Source organism: Mirounga leonina, unplaced genomic scaffold, assembly GCF_011800145.1.
Source record: "Mirounga leonina isolate KUSES-001 unplaced genomic scaffold, KU_Mleo_1.0 Mir_96, whole genome shotgun sequence".
Classification (NCBI taxonomy): domain Eukaryota; kingdom Metazoa; phylum Chordata; class Mammalia; order Carnivora; family Phocidae; genus Mirounga; species Mirounga leonina.
In genome coordinates, this window is record NW_023270871.1 from 5,931,427 (window position 1) to 5,950,850 (window position 19,424).

Genomic DNA, 19,424 nt, shown 5'->3' on the forward strand with positions numbered 1-19,424 from the left:
ACCCTTCCCTTTGTCTTGCCCTCCAGATTTAATCACCAAGCCCTGTCCTTTTTTTCATTATAAGGTCTTCCATGCCCCTCCATATTTCCTTCCTACTCTCCCTGACCCTGCTCCAGTACCTGTGAGTTACATCTGATCTCATGCTCACTCTCTTTGCTCTTAGTCTACCCCTATGTAAATCCACTGATCTCTTACAGTTATTGTTTTAAATATTTAGCACTTGCTTAACATTTTGAATGGCTCATCAATCACAAGGTAGGAATTTGGCGTTTCAGGCCCACTGGAGTCTGGCCCTAGACTTCTTTTCATCATCTATTTTTACATTGAAATGTTCCAACTTTAGGATGTATCAGAAATATTGGGATTTGTTTGCATACAGATTCATGGGCCCTATGCCCCGAATGCTGGTTCAGTAGATGTGGGATGTGGCCTGGAGATCTGTGTTTTAAATAAATATCCTAGATAATCCAAGGACTGCTCCTTAAAATGCCATTCTAGATAAAGCCTCTGATCCACTTAAATTGGTCTATTGATTGTCTCTTGTCTGTGTCATGCATTTCTGGCCAGTTAATCCTTTCTCAGGTTATTTTGCTTAAGGAAAATACAGATTACAAGGCTCCTCCCATTAAGGTACAGATTATTTTTAAGCCTCAGGTGTGGCCTGAGACTGTACTTTCAACACCTTTCTAGATGAATGAGGAAAGTTTAGCATTCACTGAATTAGAATCTCCACTCACCACTTAATATATGTCTAGGTATGCTAAGGGAAGAAGAGACGTTTTTGAGGAACTACTCTGTGCTGGGCACTGAGCATTGCAATGTACTTCCTCTAATCAGAGCATCAAAATGCTGATGATGACACATGAAGGGCAAATTCATGTCTTTACTCCTAAATGGACAGAGCTTTAGAGGGATGATCAAAGTAACTGTCAGTGGTGATAAAAGACCCCTTACCTGGGGCATTCCAATGACCAGTGGGTCTAGAGTTTTTAAGACCTCGAGGCTTATTTCCAGGACAGATTTCTCTCCCCTTTCAATCTCATGGGAGTTAGGTTTCATCGGTTTTTCCTTCAAGAAAGATGAAACAGGTGACCTGTTAATAATCCTTCCTGTTGGTCCCCTCTGACTTTACTTGGATGTGTTCTCAGACTCTGGGGTGCAGGATGCAGTCACTCAACTTAAGGGGCTCATGGAACCCAGCAATTTTGTTCTCCAGTACTTAAGTTCTGTTTTAACGTGCTCCTTGGAGGAATTGGTTAGAAAAACACTGCTGGATAAAGCAGAAAAGCCAAAATTGTGAAGGTTCTTGAACTACAGATATTCCCTCTCTCCCTCAGGCCTTTGCTATTGTCTCGGGGGCAAGATTTTCAAAGACACTGCCTCTTAGCGGAGGGGACTGTAATTTCAGCTGTCATGGACTTGGTAAGATCCAGATCTTACGCACATACTTTTTAGGAAGTTAACCCCCATTTGGCAAATATGGATGTCTTTTGTTTCCTCTGAAGTAATCCACTTTCTCCACCCCTGTCTCAAGCCTTTGAGGACAGGTTGCCTCCTCAGGGAAAACCATGATTTCACCTACCTTGAATTTATCATAAGTTGTAAGTGATACCCGTAAAAGAGAACTGAGAACGCTAGAGGCTGGAAAATTTATCAATAAAAGTGATAAGACTGAAATATAACTTCTAAATCAGTCACTGAATTGAGCCCTAGTTGAGTTAACTGCCCTTGTTACAGTGTAGCTTTCAAAACTGCACCTCTTCATACCAGGTTCTTGTTGGACATGGCAAACTGGGAGAAGATATAATCGATCAGTGGCCATCCATCCCGGGCTTCAATGAAGCATTTCTCACACATGGTTTGAATGAGGAGGAGAGTGGAATTCCTCACCTAGAATCAGAAAAATGCATTTGCAGCATTTTACTACGTTGGGCAGAACATTAATTTAGCTTCGTGTACTCTTTAACCTTCATGGATCGTTTAATGGGAACCTTTCCAAAAAGGAGTATCAATTGAATGATGCGACTATAAATAGATGGAGCAGGAAGCCAGCTATAGCTTATGATTTAAGGCTTACAGGAAAGGCTCTCTTTAACCAAAATCTTTCTCCTTTGCTCCCAAGACATACCCTCTATTACCGTAGTTTATGAAATGTTGGTATTGTGGGCTAAAACACCACCTTGCTTTTAAAATCCTCAATGAAAGCACGATGAACTACAGATCTACAATCCTTTATCTACAATTTCAAAAGCTAAAAAACTCTGGACACTGGAATTTTGTTTCTTGAGTTTGGTGCTAACTCATTTGGTGGCAAAACACAACTCAACTGTTTTAAAACTGTAGTCTTTACTTATTCTATATAGTGTGGATCTGCATATATTTTCTTGCAGAGATATTAATGAGTTTGATTGTGGCTACTGTCACAGTAATGTTTTTCTAAAATCAGGAAGGTTGGGGCGCCTGGGTGGCTCAGTCGTTAAGCGTCTGCCTTCAGCTCAGGTCACGATCCCGGGGTCCTGGGATCGAGCCCCGCATCGGGTTCCCTGCTCCGCGGGAAGCCTGCTTCTCCCTCTCCCACTCCCCCTGCTTGTGTTCCCTCTCTAGCTAGGTCTCTCTCTGTCAAATAAATAAATAAAATCCAAAAAAATAAAATAAAATCAGGAAGGTTGTGAATTCTGAAATATACCTGGCCCCAGGGATTAGAACAAGGGATTATGAACCTGTATTATAATTTTTAAATAATTAGGTTTGCGTATTGAATTGCTTCCCTGGAGGATAGAAAGCTCAGATCTAATTCTTTACTGAATGGGTCTTTTAATTGAGAGTTGGGAAAAAAGAGTAATTTTGAATAGGGAGGCAGGGCCACAAGGTAGCAATTAGCAATTAGCATAAATGCACCTGTAGTCTACCAAAATGAGGAGGAGAAAAAGTTATAAATTCTCTATTTTTGCCTGGGGAGCTGGACTTCCTTAAAGTTTCTGTCCCCTTTATTCTACCCTAAACTCTTTTAGTCATACTTTGATTGGCTTGGCCACTTACTTTATCTATAATCACACCATTGTTTTTTAATTTTTTAAAATTTATGTTTTAGTTATTTATTTTTGTTTCAATTTTTAATTTAAATTCTAGTTAGTTAACATATAATGTAATATTAGTTTCAGGAGTAGAATTTAGTGATTCATCACTTACATATAATGCCCAGTGCTCATCACAAGTTTCCTCCTTAATGCCCATCACCCATTTAACCCATCCCCCACCCACCACCCCTCCAGCAACCCTTCGTTTGTTCCTATCATTAAGAGTCTGTTTTATGGTTTGCCTCTCTCTCTTTTTTTCTTTCCCCTGTGTTCACCTGTTTTGTTTCTCAAATTCTACATATGAGTGAAATCATATGGTATTTGTCTTTCTCTGATGGATTTATTCCACTTAGCATAATTATTGTTATTTATTGCATAGCTTTTGTTATAGTCACTGCAGATGAAAGTCTACTAGGGGAATTTTCTTCTTTCCATTAGTTTCTGTATAAGGCTTTGATCCGAACAAAATGTAGTTTTAATAAAAAAATATAGTAATTTCTATTTTTTAATTTGTTCCAGTACAAGTTATATATCTTATCTAATATGGAATACTTTATTTTTTAATTTTTTTAAAAGATTTTATTTATTTATTTGAGAGAGAGAGAATGAGAGAGAGCACATGAGAGGGGGGAGGGTCAGAGGGAGAAGCAGACTCCTTGCTGAGCAGGGAGCCTGATGCGGGACTCGATTCAGGGACTCCAGGATCATGACCTGAGCCGAAGGCAGTCGCTTAACCAACTGAGCCACCCAGGCGCCCAATATGGAATACTTTAATCAAATAATCAGGAAATATTGTGCAATCTACTACGTGTAAAACTTGCTCTAGATGTTCCCTAGTTGGAAAATAGGATATCTAAGCTAAAACACAACAACAACAACAAACAGACTTAGGGGTTATTATTTTTTGGAGGAAGATACATTATTTTTATAATTAACAATTTTTAAACCATTTGAAGAGCATAGCACTGTGATGCTCTGGGCAAAAATCTTTTTTTTTCCTACTTAGAAGCCCTTGAACTGAATGTACTTTTGATATAGTTTATCTTTTGGGGAGAGATGGAATTGTATTAAAATTGGAATTTATCACTGAGCTCTTTATAAAGCAATCTTAAAGTAGATTCTTAAAGAATCAAAACCATTTCATTAATTCCTAAAACTACCATCAACAAAATTAAAGTCCCCATTATTTCTCTTACTTTTATATTGAGGTCACCCATGACGACTTTGACTGTTTTTTCAATTGAAGTGATGTGATCTCGCAACTTGGGCTCTGAAAGACAGGGAGAGAAATGAAGAGATCAGATTCAGTAGGAGTATAGTCTGTTCTAGGATTGATGAAAACCCATTAGAGTTATGGCACATAATTTCAAAGTCTTTTGTCCATAACATTTCAGGCTATTCAATTTCCTCTTATCTTCTTCTCCATTTTTTAAAATATTTTATTTATTTATTTGAGAGTGAGAGAGTGAATGAGAGAGAGAGAAAGCACGAGTGGCGGGGGAGGGGAGAAGCAGACTCTCCGCTGAGCAGGGAGCCCAACACGGGCTTCATCTCAGAACCCTGGGATCATGACCTGAGCCGACGGCAGACCCTTAACCCCCTGAGGCACCCCTCTTCTTTTTCAATTTATGAGAGATGTTTATTGCTCTCTTTGCTCCATATTATATTTGATTTCACCTTGTTTAAAATGTTAGGTTCCAAAGTGGACTCAACACATCACGCCCAATGGATTAGCTTTAAATTCTGTGAGACTACTTCATATTTCTTGCCTTCTGATTCTTCAGTAAATCTCAGGGCTAACTGAATTTTTTGAAATATTATAATATAGGATAAAAATGAATTCTCATATTTTATTGAATTCAAGATGTCATCAAATTTATGAGATAACAGTATTTTATATTGTATCAAAAAACCTTATAGTGGCTGATTATAATTAAAGATGCTATCAATTATGAGATAAATTCCAATATCATGAAAATATGTGCTTCTTGGAATTAATGAAATATGATATTCCATTAAATTCTGCTCTTTTCTAAATGTACTAATCTTTAGAATATTGTGCATTCCTCCCACCTACCCCCTATTTATTGGGGTACTTAGCCAGCTTATTAGATCTTCTAAATTTGATTTTCAAGTATTCTACTTCTTCTCAACTATGTATATCCATAAGTATCATGAAAGAAGAGAGGTAACTGAAAATGCCATTTAAAAGTAGTAGATTATAGGGGCACCTGGGTGCTCAGTCAGTTAAGCAGCTGCCTTCAGCTCAGGTCATGATCTCAGAGTCCTGAGATCGAGTTCTGCATTGGATTCCCTGCTCAGTGGGGAGTCTGCTTCTCCCTCTCCCTCTACCCCTCCTGCCTGCTCGTGCTTTCGCACCCTCTCTTTCTCTCTCTCTCTCTCAAATAAATAAATAAAATCTTTAAAAAAGTAGTAGATTGTAGATGACGAAGAAGACAGAGCTTTACTTGAATATGATCTTCTATAAACACCCCCAAAGACATAGAATAAAGTTAGAGAATGCACAGGCTTTAGTTTGCTTCTTGGCACAAAATAAACCACTTTGGCTTCATTCCTTTGCTTACCCTCAGCATTGATAGCCGATCTTAACAAAGTCAAGATTCCCATTCGAGTGGTTTCATTATCACTTCTCATTTGTTCATCAAAAAATTCCATCAGGTCTGCAGGGTTGGAATGGGCTGCAGGTTTAAGACATACTGGAGTCATAAGAACTCATTTTCACCTTAGGTAAAATACTTGTGAATGGGAAAAGCAGAATTCCATGAAGATTGTCAAAGTCACTCTTTGGTTGGTAACTAGATTTTATTACATCGATGTATCTTTAGTATCATGGAATTAAGCAGTTTGGTCACTAAGAGAGATTTATATACCGCATTTGTTCATACCTGTGAATATGACTTTATTTAGAAATTAGGTGTTTTTTTGTTTGTTTGTTTGTTTTTTACAGATGGAATTGAATTAAGGTAACATTATTAGGGTGGGCCCTAATTCAGTATGAGATGAGAAAAGGAGAGGAGATAAGGGGAGAATACCTTATGAACATGGAGGCAGAGATTGGAATGATGCTTCCCCAGCTGTGGAGCTAGAGAGCTACAAGAGTACGTCAGGGAGCAAGGAAGAAAGAGAAAAGGTGATTGGAGTAAAGCGGTTTGGGTTTGAAATTATTAGAGATAGAGTGAAGTAGTTAATTAGGTCGGGCATAGAACAGAGGAAAGAATAGAAACAGAGGGACCAGTTAGTGGAGAACTAGAAATAATAGAAAGGTAATGCAGTGAAGTAGTAGAAATGACATATTTGGGAGAGGGTGGAGGTGGAGGTATGGGAGGTATGGGATTGCTCTTGTCCTTACTTTTCAGGGTCTATGTTGGAACATAATTTGTATACTGACTCTGAGAACTTGGTGCCTCCTCTACCACCTGCACCAGGTATTCTAACCAGACAATGGGTGGGACTGTGATGTGAGAGCAAGAAAGAAGGGGAAAGAGTGAAGGAGAGAGAGAGAGAAAAAAGGAATAGATATTAAGAAATGACCAGGGAGAAAAAAGCATGACTTTGGGTTTGACACAGTCTCAAATAATCTCAAATACCAAGAAAAAAAGCATTTCCTATCCCTAGGATTACCAACCCACCTTGGTGTGCCTAGAAATAAATCCATCCATATGTGGCCAATTAATTTTTGACAAAGGAGCCAAAAATATATAATAGGGAAAGGATAGTCTCTTCAATAAATGGTGTTGGGAAAATGGACAGCCACATGCAAAAGAATGAAACCAGATCCCTACCTTATACCATATACAAAAATCAAATCAAAATAAAGACATGAATGTAAGACCTGAAACCATAAAACTCCTGGAAGAAAACATAGGCAGTGAGCTCCTTGACATTGGTCTTGGCAATGATTTTGTTGGATCTGACAACAAGAGCAGAAGCAACAAAGGCAAAAATAAATAAGCGGTACTATATCAAACCAAAAAAACACAAAACCATTAACAAAATGAAAAAGCAACAGATGGAATGGGAAAAATATTTGCCAACCATATATCTGATAAGGGGGTTAATTCCCAAAATATATCAGAAATTTTCTGGTTTTAGAACTGAAAGTTCTACCCCTGCAAGTCCATTAGTTCCAGGCAAACCAGGATGATTGGTTGCCCTACCTGTTGCGCTTCTCTTGGGAATGGGAGGATAGGGAGAGGCACAGGATACCATGAGTTGAAGGTATAGTGTGTGTGTGTGTGTGTGTGTGTGTGTGTGTGAAATAACTAATATGATAGTTTGCACAGCCTTCATCACTGTTGTCATCATCACTGGGAGACATTTTTATTAAAAACCCTCTGGATGCTGGATCCTACCTAGAATGAGGAAACAGCTTGAAGCTTCAATTTCATTTTCCTTTACTGGAGGCTCTGGAACTCTGCACACCTGAATGAGCAAGAAGAATCAGGTGGGAGATGTAAAAAACAGAAAACCGGTGGAAATGAAACAATCAGATCTGACAGCAGGGTTTTCTTACCTGGTGGAGTAAATTGATAAAGATGGTTTTTCTCAAGCCCTTTGGAAGGGCCGTGTCATAAAGGACCACCGCGGTCAGTATTTGTTTTAGACTCTAGAATGGAAGTTCTCAAAGGTTAGTTGGAGGCTGCCCGTGAAGCAGCAGGCACAGGATGTGGAAGACAAATAATTATGTTTTTTGTGAGGAGAACAAATCCATAGCCTTCCTGCGGTTACCAGTTTTCTTTAGTGATTCTGGGCCCCCGGCCTTAGTCAGTGCCTCAGTAGTTTGAAAAGAAAATTCTTAACCCCTTTTTTGGAATTACATCCCCCAGCTGTGCCAACCTCTTCTCTACCTCATGTTTCTCAAAAAGTATTTAAGTTTAGATGCCCAAACCAGTATCTCAGTTCTTTAGGACCTCTGGAGACTTACTGTCTTCCAGGCTGGTTGCAGACAGAGTCTATGAATCGGTTCCTTGAGGGTGTGGCTCTTACCTGAGTGACGTGAAAATCAATCTCTTTGTCTTTATACTGGTTCAGGAGCCAGGGTACCTGGTCCAGGGCATAGTCACAGAGGTCTTCCCGATGGAGCAGCAGGCTCACTGTGGGGCCGTGTGCCTTAACAATGGCCAAAGTCTGCAGAGGCAGCCAACAAATACCACTTCTAATACTTCATTGTGCTTTTTGTGCAGTTCTCAGAATACCTGGAGCTTTAGACACCCCCAAACAACTTTCCGCACTGCTTCCAACCAAGAGAGAATTCTTTAAAAAATGTTTAGGTTAAGATCATTGCATGAGGCAGTTATACTTATGTTTGTGTTTTCAGCTCTATCTACATTTATATCTATACTGATACTCATTTCAGTATTTGCCCCTCTTCCTATTTCTTTAACCTTTCTCTACTAGTCGCTTTCTTTCAATATACTAATAAATTGAAAATTTCCCTCATATTAAAAAAAATTCTTCGATTCTATATCACTTTGACCCCAATTCTGTTTTTTTCCTTTCTCCAAAAAAAGTACATGGTGAATCACTAAATTCTCTTCATGAATTTAAATAAAAGCTTGAAATAAACAAAAAGCAAAGCTTTCTGAAAGAGAGGTCTACGTTTGCTATCTCCACTTCCCACCTCTCATTTACTCTTCAATCCACTCTGGCTTCTGTTGACATAAAAAATGAATAAGTATAAAATATAAATGTAAATAGGTTGATTGTAAAAATTTAGAAATCACAAAAGTTACAAAGAAGAAAACACAGTATTTGCATTGCTGACAGTATCTATAGATAATCACTGTTTGGTGTATTTTAATATTTTTTGAATTTATTTGACTTATTCTTTCCCATATTTCCTCTATATGTTTTAATTTTTAAAAAACTAGTGCCATTCTTTAATATATAGTTCTACGTTCTGCTTTTTCTACCTAATATTATGTGATGAATTTTTTTTTTCCTGTCAGCTAAGTTTTGTTGTCTACCAAACCATCTCAAAACTTAGTGGCTCAGAATAACAACCATTTATTTCACTCAACTGTGTGTCAGCTGGATGATTCTTCTAAGCAACTGGACATTTCCAAGCAATGGTGTCTTTCAAGATTATTCTCGGTTGAGCACTGTAACAATAGACTCCATAGATCTCCCTTTACTTCTTGAAAATTATTCTTTTCTTAGTTTCTAAGATCTCATTCTCCTTGCTTAGAACCCTTCCAAGGTTTCTTATTTCCTATTAAAAAAAGTCCAAACTCCTGTGTAGCATTCAAGGCTCTTAATTTGGCCAAGACCAAAACCTTTTCTGGTTTTATTTGTTTCTGCTTCTTTATATCTCCTTTCTCTTCTCCTCTTCCTTTTCTCCCACCAGACTCACTCAAGTGTGCATGTTATCTTGTCTCCAGCCTCTGCTTCAGCAGCTTTTATTGCATCTTTAGGGAATGCCTCTTGCTTGGGTGAATGTCTTTATAGGCTGCAAGCTCAGTTTCAATGTCACAGCCTTTCCATTACACACCACAGGAGTTAAGTGCTTCTCTCTCTCTGTTCCCTCATTACTGTGTGCACCTTCTTGTCACTTGTCTAACTCTTTCTGTGGGAAACTAGGAAAGTACTTGTACTGAATTGTGTTTTTCAGGTGCTTTGAAGAAAAGACTTCTACAGGATATTTTAAAAGTTCCATGTTTGCTAACGATTTAACTACCCCAGCATGTTAAAAAAAAAAAATAAATGCTTTGGTAGCTTAAAGCATAGAAAAGAAACTGAACTAGAGAGGGCTAAGAGTTACATCTTTTATAATATAGAAATAAAAGACCTAAATAGGATGTAATTTAGCCCCCATTTAAGTATTATACCGATTAAGCAAGATAGGCATAGGATTCCATGTGCACACACTTTGTAATCTCTTCTGCACGAGGCATTATGATCTTTTGAAGCTCCATGCACATCCTTTAGATGTTATTTTATTTCACTGTCATCTTCATAAACATGGGAAACTTTTGTGGGCTGTTGTTTTTTCTAATCAGTGACTCAACCCAAATATGGGTTATAAGACACGAAATAACAAATTTCTGTATATTTTACTCATCTTCATTTAGTTATTGTTCTTTCCACACGCTGGAATGTCAGTTCCATGAGAGTGGGGATTTTGGTCTGTTCAATCCTTGCTGTCTTCCCAGCATGGGGAACAGTGTCTGGCATGTCATGGGGACTCAATAAATATTAGTTCAAGAGTGAATAAATAGTGATTTGAAATAGGAAAAACAAAAGCATTGATAAACCTGATAAAACACAGTCATAGCTTTCCAAAACAACTGAGATTAATGATTACGTCAGAGAGTGGAGGAAGTTCAAGCCGCATGGAAGGAGAGCTAGCTTGGGCATGCTGAGGCCCCCACTCACTTGCATGGGCGAGGTAACGGGGGCCCACTTCTCCATTATATACCGGAACAGCATGAAGATCTTGTCAGATAGTCGGTTGGCATCCAATCTTGGATAGGGGAAGTCTCTCCAGTGGTTGACATACTTGTAAATGGCCTTGCTGAATTTCTCAAGGGCTGCATTTTAAAAACAACCACAGACTGAGAAAAATATAAAGATGGGAGGGACCATAAAATAATTTGAGACGAGTGTACCGATGATTAGCAAATGTGTGATAGTTTCTATAAAATGTTATGACGGTACCAAATAAACATATAAAAAGTATTCAGTCACGTTAGTGAAATGTAAATTAAAACCATAATGAGATAATACAACAAACCGTCTAGAACTGTTAAAATTTCAGACAATGTCAAACTTTGGTAAGACTAAGGTGCAGCTGGAGTTTTCATGTACTGCTGTGGGGAGCATGAATTGATACAAACACTTTAGAAAACTGATACTATTTACCAAAGTTGAATATGTGTTCTCTATGACCCAGAAATTCCACTCCTAAGTATGCAGCAGTTAGATACACAAATAGATAGGCACTAAAAAACTTGCACAAGAATGTTCATATTCACTTTCTTTTTGGGTCATAGCCTTAAACAGAAAACAGAAAATGCCTGTCAGCAGGTACAATGGACGAACTGTAGTATAGACATGTAATAGGATACAGAAGTGAACACGGACTGAGCTTCACACAACAACATGTATGAATCTCACAAATAGGTGAAACTAATCTATGGTGTTGGAAGTCAGGCTTGTGGTTATCCTTGGAAAGGATGGAGATGATAATGATTGGCCAGAAAGATGAGGTGGGATTCTGGGGTATTAGTAATGTCCCACTCCTTGACCTGGGTGGTGGTCAAATGAGAAAGTTCATTTTGTGACAACTCATCAACCTGTACACTTCTGATTTGTATGTTTTTCCATGGGTCTGTTTCAGTTCAACAAAATAAAAAAATGTTGGGCCTGCAAAAATATTTTGGACCACGAACCCATATATATTTGCATCAAATGCATTAAATAATATTATTTGTTCCTTCAGCCCTCATGTTTCACTAGATGATGAAGAAAATTCATAGTTTACTCCTCAATGATACTTCACATGTAAAGAATACTCTGGAAAGATCCCGAGTATCTTAGTGCTGGCCATGTATTGGCTCATTCACATTCCCTTTAGGCTGATAATCTCCTGCTATACTTTGTCATAATCTTGTGTGTGTGTGTTTGTCTTGCACTGGCCGAAAGCAACATGAGGGAAAGGATGTCTTATCTATTGATGGTATCTGAAGCAATGAGCACAATGTCTGCTTATTGGCTGATTGATTCAATGAATAACTAGATGGACAGATGGACGACTATGTAATTTTATACTGTTCTTTAGTGGCAGTCAGGCAAAAGTTGCTTTAGGACCAAAGGGCACTAGATAACTTTATAACACAAAGACAGAGAATCCCTTATTCAATGCCATGATGATTTCTAATTTTATTTCCTTTCCCCTGTTGGGTTGTTGATATTGCAGGTAGAAATGCTATTACAAGCACCAAAGTTTATTTGCAAGAACACAGTGTTAGCTGTGATAGTAAGTGGGGAAAATAAAAAGTATTGAAAAGTGGGCTGATCTAGTATAATTGCTCAAGTTCCTGAGCCAGACTCTCATAGTTCAAATCTTGGCTCTGCCACACACTAGCTATATGACTGCAGGCAAGCTGTTAACTTTCTAGGCCTCCATTTTCTCATCTGTAAAACGAAGGAAAAATGTTACTTACCAAATGGGGTTGCTGTGAGGTTAAAGGAAATGATAATCTTAAAATGCCCAAGGCAGTATTCAGGCACACAGTAAATTCTCAGTATATACCAGATACAGATATTGCTTCCATTGAGGACAGAAAAGAGAAAGTGACCAAAACAGAACAGAAAAGACTTGGTTGAGAGGTAAAGATGACATTCCTGACAGCATGGGCTTTTAAATATTACAAAATAGTAGTGTTGGGGGGTGTTGGGGTGGGGGAGAGGGATCCTAGCAATCACTTTATTTAATGTGTTTAGAGGTGAAAATGAGATGGAGAGAGGGCAGAATCACCTGATGGTTCAGTGGATGATCACGGAGAAGAGTCGAGGTCTCCAGACTCATCCAAGAAGCCTCTCACTGTGCTGTATATGCTGTTTCCTGGAAATTCCAGGGTATTTTCTTCTCTGTAGACTCTTGATTACTCTAGATATATTTCGGTTTGGGGGTAGAGGGAATTTGTGACCCATAGTTTGTTTACCTATTTTCCTTAATTTTATGATTGCTTGTACTTTGATTAGATTGATTACTTATCATTATTACAATATTGCATTATGAAGCGATGCCAACATTTAGCCTACTGCTAAGAGCTGGTGAGCTCCCAGAACCACTGTGGGGGAAGTGTGATCCAACTAAAGAAGGAGGCTCATAGACATGGAGGCTATTTAGGGTAATGGAAAGTGTATAGACCACAGTCACATAGACTTGAACACCACCTCTCCATTTCATTGACTGTCACCACTTTAAGGAAATTGCTTAATTTCCATGACCCTCAGTTTCTTATCTGTAAAATGGGGGGAGGGAGGTAATAGTACTTACCTTGCTTTGAGGATTGAGACAGAGAGAATTATAATTGCTTTGAGGACTGAGAGAGATCAGTCCCTGCAGAGAAACTTCCATGTGGTAGGCACTCAATAAATGGTAGTTATTATTATTAGAAAGAACAGAACTAGAGTAAAAGGAAAAATAAAACATTTGCACAATTCATAGTCTGGTCTTAACAAAGAGGAAACCATAGGGATACCCACCAACACAGAAAACTCTCTTCATCCTCTCCTCTTCGGCCAGCCTGAGCATGGTTTGCATGGTTAGCAGGGTCATCATCATGAAGGGAATACTCTGGGACACTGCCAAGAGGGGCACAAGAGAAGAAAAGCATTATCCTCACACTGGGGAGTTCTGCTCTTCTCTGCATCAGCAAGAAGCATGTCAAGGCTGTGTCGGGGAGACAGATGAGGTGCAGCAGGAAGATACTCTCCTCTACCCCTCTTTTGCCATAATGCCCAGCTGTAGTTTGAGAATCAAGGAGTGGTTGGTTTCAAATAAGGTGATAGCTGCAAAGTCACCCATACCTGTTGTTTGTAGCAATGGCCTATTTGGATAATTGTTTGATTAATGCCCATCTCTCTCACCAGAACTTGGCTGCATCCCCAGGGCTTAGCCCAGGTAATAGATGCTCAATAAAAATCAATCAATCAATAAATATCTGTTAAATAAAGTGTAGAAAAACAATCATAACAAACTCTTACTTCATGTAAGTGTTCAGTCGTTTGCAGAACATGCCTTGTGGAAAAACGGCTTTTGCAAACACAAAGCCAGATGGAAGGGGCAGTGAGGGTGGGAGAGTCCAGCCAAATCCAGAGCAGCATGGACTAATGCCCATCTACGCTCAGAAAGGACTGCCTAAATCCCACTATCGATACTCTTTAGTAGGGCGGAAGGGAAGTATGGTCTCCTTTCTGCTGTCTGCACCATCTGGTTTTAGACGGTGAGTCAGGGTGGATGCTTCCCAGGCAAATGTGGAGATGCTCTCTCCATACCGTAGCTGGCTGCCAGTTCAGCCAGAGCAAGCACGACGAATTCATCTGGTAGTTCCAGGATCCTGAAGTTACTTTGTACTTCATACATCACAGAGTTGAAATCATGTGCAGCAAGAGACACCAAAACCTCACCAGCCAGCATCCTGGTTTCTCTGAGGATCTGAGGAAGAAACAACAATAACAATTAGAGGAAGAACAGGGGGAGTTTTCAGAGAGGTAATGGTCTAGATAATATTCTAAGTTCCCCTGGCTTTGGAATAGAGAGAGACCAAGCTGTTACAAGCCCAGGGGGGAAAAGCCTCTAGAGTGGGGGTCAGTAGCTGCTAAGCAGAGGTAACTTTAATGAACTGTAAAACCAGGTTTTAATAAGGTTCTTGTAAACTTGAGGTTAATACACATTTTCTTGCTAATTGATTAAGCACTATGAACAGAGGATCTATGTTTTATGTGTAAGTGATGAATCACTGTGGTTGAAAGACTGAAGAGAATGGTGAAAGGGAAATGGGACCAGGAGTCTAGACTTTTGGGTTTTAATATTGTCCTGATCTAGTTATCTTTGATACTGGAGATACTTGGAGGGACTTCTGCTTTTGGTCATGCTGAACTAGGTAAATTTGATCAACTCTCCTGCTGAGGAAAATAAAAAGACCTGGACAAGGTATTAGAAAATATACTCAGAAAAACATCACAATATAGGGTGGAATGAATTACTAAGTTGAGACCTGGAAAAGATTGGGAATCCAGAGAGGTAAGTCCTATATTTGAGGCTACTTTACAGTATTTTGGGAGAATAGACAGAATTTAGGACCAACAAATGGTGACACTCTGGTCGTCTGACTTCTTATCTTTTGGCCTAAGACTCCAAAAGGCTGCATTTAAATGAAAGGTGCACTTGGCCCTCCATGGACTGTAGTCCAACTTGGAATCACAGAAGTGCCCCCACCCCCCCAGATCTCAAGTCCTGAAATTAATCATAGATTGTTAGTACCCTTGGCAGGTAAAAATCCTTTCTGGAAGAAAACACCTTAAAACTCAAATTATTTCTACAAATAATTTTTTCAGATACAGTGCCTAGCATAGGTAGCTAAGTAGGCACATGAAGAGATAATAATTCATATGGAAAGCAAGAAAACTGGGTTCTAGTTACTTGTTCTGTCAATAGATAGCTGTGTTATTTTCAAAAAAATCTCTTCAAGCATCAACATGTTCATCTAAAAGTGGAATGGATAATATTATCTCTAAAGTCTTTTTTTTTTTTTTAGCTTTGCCTCAGTTTCCTTATCTGTGAAGGGATAAATAATTGGTACTGTAATAATATCCAAGTTATCATGAAGGAACAAATGAAAGTGATTTGCAATTCAGGCAGCAATGTAGGAAAAGCTTAAAAATGTCTACATAGTTGCATTTGGGTCACTTAAAGACCAGTTACAACCCTGACATTGATTATCATTAAGAATCAAACTTACATTGTTGTCTCTCATGTCCTTAGAGGCATAATAAATCAACCGTTGGACGATTGCATCATCCAAGATGTCACTATTCTGAATAACAGAAGTGAGATGACTATAAAAGTCTTCCTGTGAACATACAAGTTTATACGCAGAATTTGAGTTGCAAAACTAAGGAATCAAAGTGCAAATAAATAACACCTTCAAATTGAGCAATGTATTTCTACCTCACAATGGATTTTATACATCTTTTTTAAAATTTTAAATTCAATCAGCCGGCTTATATAACATGATTAGTTTCATCTGTAGTGTTCAATAATTTATCAGTTTCATATTATAACACCCAGTGCTCATCACATCAGATGCCATCCTTATTGGGGGATTTTATATATCTTAATTGGGGCTTCCTGAACATAATATGCAAACTTAGGAGACAAAAGCTTATATATAAAGCAAAGTTCTTTCTGAAAACTATTTTAACCTGACTACATTACTATGACAAAATCTAATTGAAGGTGGAGGCAGGCTACCTAACATATCAAAGTCTTGAAAGACACTGGAGTAGGGCACTCAGGGGAATGGAAATGCTCATTACCCAAACCATTGCTCCTACCACCAAGAAGTGACTATGGTATTAAGAAACTCACTGTGATTCCCAAAGAGGCTGATAAGCTGCAAAACTGGATCCTAAGGGAGATTTATAAGTCCTTAGCTTTATTCATGCCTTATAGAAAGAAAGTTCTGAATTCTTTTGGACAGAGCTACAGCCTCGGAATCATGGGGCTTGACCAGGTGCTGTGTGAGAGAGCTCTTCTCAATCTCTTAGGTGGCTACATGGTCTCTGATAGATGAGAGACTGGGGTCCTGAAATGCCCAGCAGCCTCAAGCATGTTGCCTTCAAGGTATCGTGCCCATGTTGAAGGTGGGAAGTAACTCCCTCTACATAAAGGTTTCTAACCTGCAGTCAGGGTTGAGAACCACTAGATTAGGAGATGAAGGTGTAGACCCCGTCCTTCACAGGGAGGCTGCACTGGATCATGCCTAGGAGCATTGTTTTGGAGTCAGACAGGCTTGTGTTCTGGTCATGTACCTGCTCTGGGTCTCCCTCCTCTTAGCTGTGAAATGGAAACGGCCATGCCTACCTCATAAAGTTGTGAGGGGTGACTATAATACAAGTCACCATGTTTGGAAAGCATCTTGGGTGCTGCTTCCTAGATAAGTGTCCCTGGAGGTAACTGCTGTTATTTTACAAAAGGTTGCTGGAGCCAGAAAAGCCTTCGCATCCCAGAAAAATAAATCTCCAATTGTGGAATAGCATCACAAATGAGTAGGGGAGACCTTTGGGGATTTTTATAGAACTCTCAGCTTCTACAGGAGGAGACTCTCATCTGCATGGTTGTAGGTCTGGCCTCCCCCTCTTTCCACATCTGCCTATATAGAAAGGGGGTTCTTTAGCTAGCTTCCAGAATTGGATACTCTGATTCCTCAAAAGCCAAATATTATTTAAACATTACAATGACTTCCCTTATAACTCTACTTTTTGAAAGATTGAATGTTGTGTATGAAGCCAGAGAGAAAAGAAAAAGTCAAGGGAAAGAAGGAGGTATATGAAATGTTGCAATAATTGCATTAGGAAAAGTAAATGCAAAAGAGATTTTTCTCCATTTTCCTTACCTTACTAATATTATCTTCCATGTTCAGCATGCCTAGAGTGAGGTTAATATCTCCAAAAGTCTCTAAAATGTACAGAAAAAAAAGAATTAAGTCTCTGCTGGAATGTTCTTCTATTAATTCTTATGCAAGAGTTATAGAAATTTTATTTCTCTTGACTTCTCTCTCTTTTTCCTTTGCCCCTGATCCCTTTTCTTCTTGACTGTCAGCTCTTTGATGACAGGAGCTGTGTTTTATTCATATTTCATATACTTGACATACTTGCAAATAACAGATACTTAGTATTTTTTTCAAAACCTGAATTAAAGGTGAAGGGGAAGATAAAAGATGCTACATTCTGGGGCACCTGGGTGGGTCAGTCGGTAAAGCGTCTGCCTTCGGCTCAGGTCATGACTCTGGGGTCCTGGGATGGAGCCCCACATCAGGCTCCCTGCTCAGCAGGGAGTCCGTTTCTCTCTCTACCTCTGCCCCCCACCCCCCCCAACTTGTGCTCTTTCTCTCTCTCAAACAAATAAATCTTTTTTAAAAAGATGCTACATTCCTATTTATCCCTCTTGTCATGTAGGTATCACCCTATATATCCTCTCTATCAAGGCACAGCTCTCAGATACCATGAGTTGAAACCCTTCCACCCTACTTGAGCACAAGAAGGCAATGGTGTGATATAGCTGTTTACTTTCATTTCCCTCTCAGCACCTCCTCCATGTCCTTTTCCACACTCTGTCTACCTCTGTTTCCTCTGTCTAACCTTCTGGCCCCAAGTTCATGGAACCTTCGTTTTCTGATAATGATCTAAATTAGTTTGACTTGCACTTTCCAGACATATCTATATTTGAATAAAGCTCATTGGAAAACTGAAAAAAAATATGTGATTCAAAAGAATAGAGCAATTCAGACCACATGGCATATTGGTCAGAGAGAAACCTTTGGAGGTGAGTCTCCAAATCAAGCCACAGACCCCTTTAGCACACTCTTTTTTGGCAAAGCAGTTAGGCAACCATGCTTGAAAATTAGGGGAAAATATTTCCAAAGGACTCTTCCAGTATTTAAGGTTAAATAAAAGACTGTCCTTCTTTGTGTTGTAGGCACTTTCTCCTCAGGTAGACTATATATATATTTTTAAAGATTTTATTTATTTATTTACTTGAGAGAGAGAGAGAGAGAAACAGCATGAGAGGGGAGAGGGTCAGAGGGAGAAGCAGGCTCCCCGCTGAGCCGGAAGCCCGATGTGGGACTCGATCCCAGGACTCTGGGATCCTGACCTGAGCCGAAGGCAGTCGCTTAACCAACTGAGCCACCCAGGCGCCCTAGACTATATATTTTTTAAAGAAGGTAAGGCACCATCATCTCTCAGGCTCCTAGTCTATCATCCCCCCTTTACAATCAATGTGGTTTATTATTTTGGAATAAAAGGAGAGTAGAGAGAAATAATCTTACTTTAGCATACTTTTCATAACACTTTTAAGTTGTACAGACCCTCCACAATGACTCACACCATCCCCCATCCCACATAAACTTATGATCGCACAGACACAAGACACTTAGCTCCTCAGGATCCCATGATGCTCACCTACAGTTTCCTCCATGTCCTGAGTCATGTCTTAGCTGTTTCAGGCTCTCTAAGAGACAGCACCTAAGTATCAGAAATAGTAAGGCTAAAAAATTGAACAAGCAAGTTGGCAAGTTTCTCACAAAAGTTTCACATAAGGTTCTCTAAAGGAAAGTCCCTCCTCCACTTGATTGGCACAATGATCTGGAAGCTTCCAGCGATGGGCTGCTACTGAGGAGGATGATGCTGTATTCTACCACTATGACATTTTCTTGCTTCTGAGCTCCTGTTGACCAACAAAATGGCTGCATCTCACCAAATATTGTCCCTTGGATGGAGAGCAGAGTGTCTGAGAAGGAAGAAATTAGAGACTGGGACTCAAAGCATTTTTGTAGACCAAAGGAGTTCCTCTTCCTAAACTTGGGTCCATTGATCACAAATTTGGGAATGTTTCTCAGTGGTCACTTTACTGGCCTGGTGTTGGTAAAGCCTTTACGGTGATCTTGTTGATTGTTCTACTTCGTGAAAGTCAGTCACACAAACTGGGCATGCTCAGTGGACCGGAATGCCCACCAGGGGCAGTTGAATGGAATGTCCAACTGACAGCAGCCAAGCAAAAGCCTTCTCTGCCTCCCCTTCCTGTTCCCCACTCCC

At 39.4% G+C, this 19,424-nt stretch overlaps 1 protein-coding gene across 1 annotated transcript in view; it reads right to left on the reverse strand.

Annotated features, from left to right (window-relative positions):
• LOC118006378 (maestro heat-like repeat-containing protein family member 2B) overlaps positions 1–18,819 on the reverse strand; it is a 63,408-nt gene extending 44,589 nt beyond the window's left edge. Inside the window, exons 1-13 of the mRNA XM_034999002.1 lie at positions 18,792–18,819; positions 17,225–17,286; positions 15,569–15,679; positions 14,103–14,262; positions 13,311–13,409; positions 10,473–10,627; positions 8,085–8,225; positions 7,612–7,704; positions 7,451–7,520; positions 5,663–5,776; positions 4,274–4,347; positions 1,768–1,890; positions 955–1,068 (exon numbers count right to left, since the gene is read on the reverse strand). Of these exons, the coding sequence (XP_034854893.1) occupies positions 955–1,068; positions 1,768–1,890; positions 4,274–4,347; positions 5,663–5,776; positions 7,451–7,520; positions 7,612–7,704; positions 8,085–8,225; positions 10,473–10,627; positions 13,311–13,409; positions 14,103–14,262; positions 15,569–15,679; positions 17,225–17,286; positions 18,792–18,819 (1,344 nt within the window). The remainder of the gene's footprint in view (positions 1–954; positions 1,069–1,767; positions 1,891–4,273; positions 4,348–5,662; positions 5,777–7,450; positions 7,521–7,611; positions 7,705–8,084; positions 8,226–10,472; positions 10,628–13,310; positions 13,410–14,102; positions 14,263–15,568; positions 15,680–17,224; positions 17,287–18,791) is intronic.
• Between the last annotated feature and the right edge of the window lie 605 nt (positions 18,820–19,424).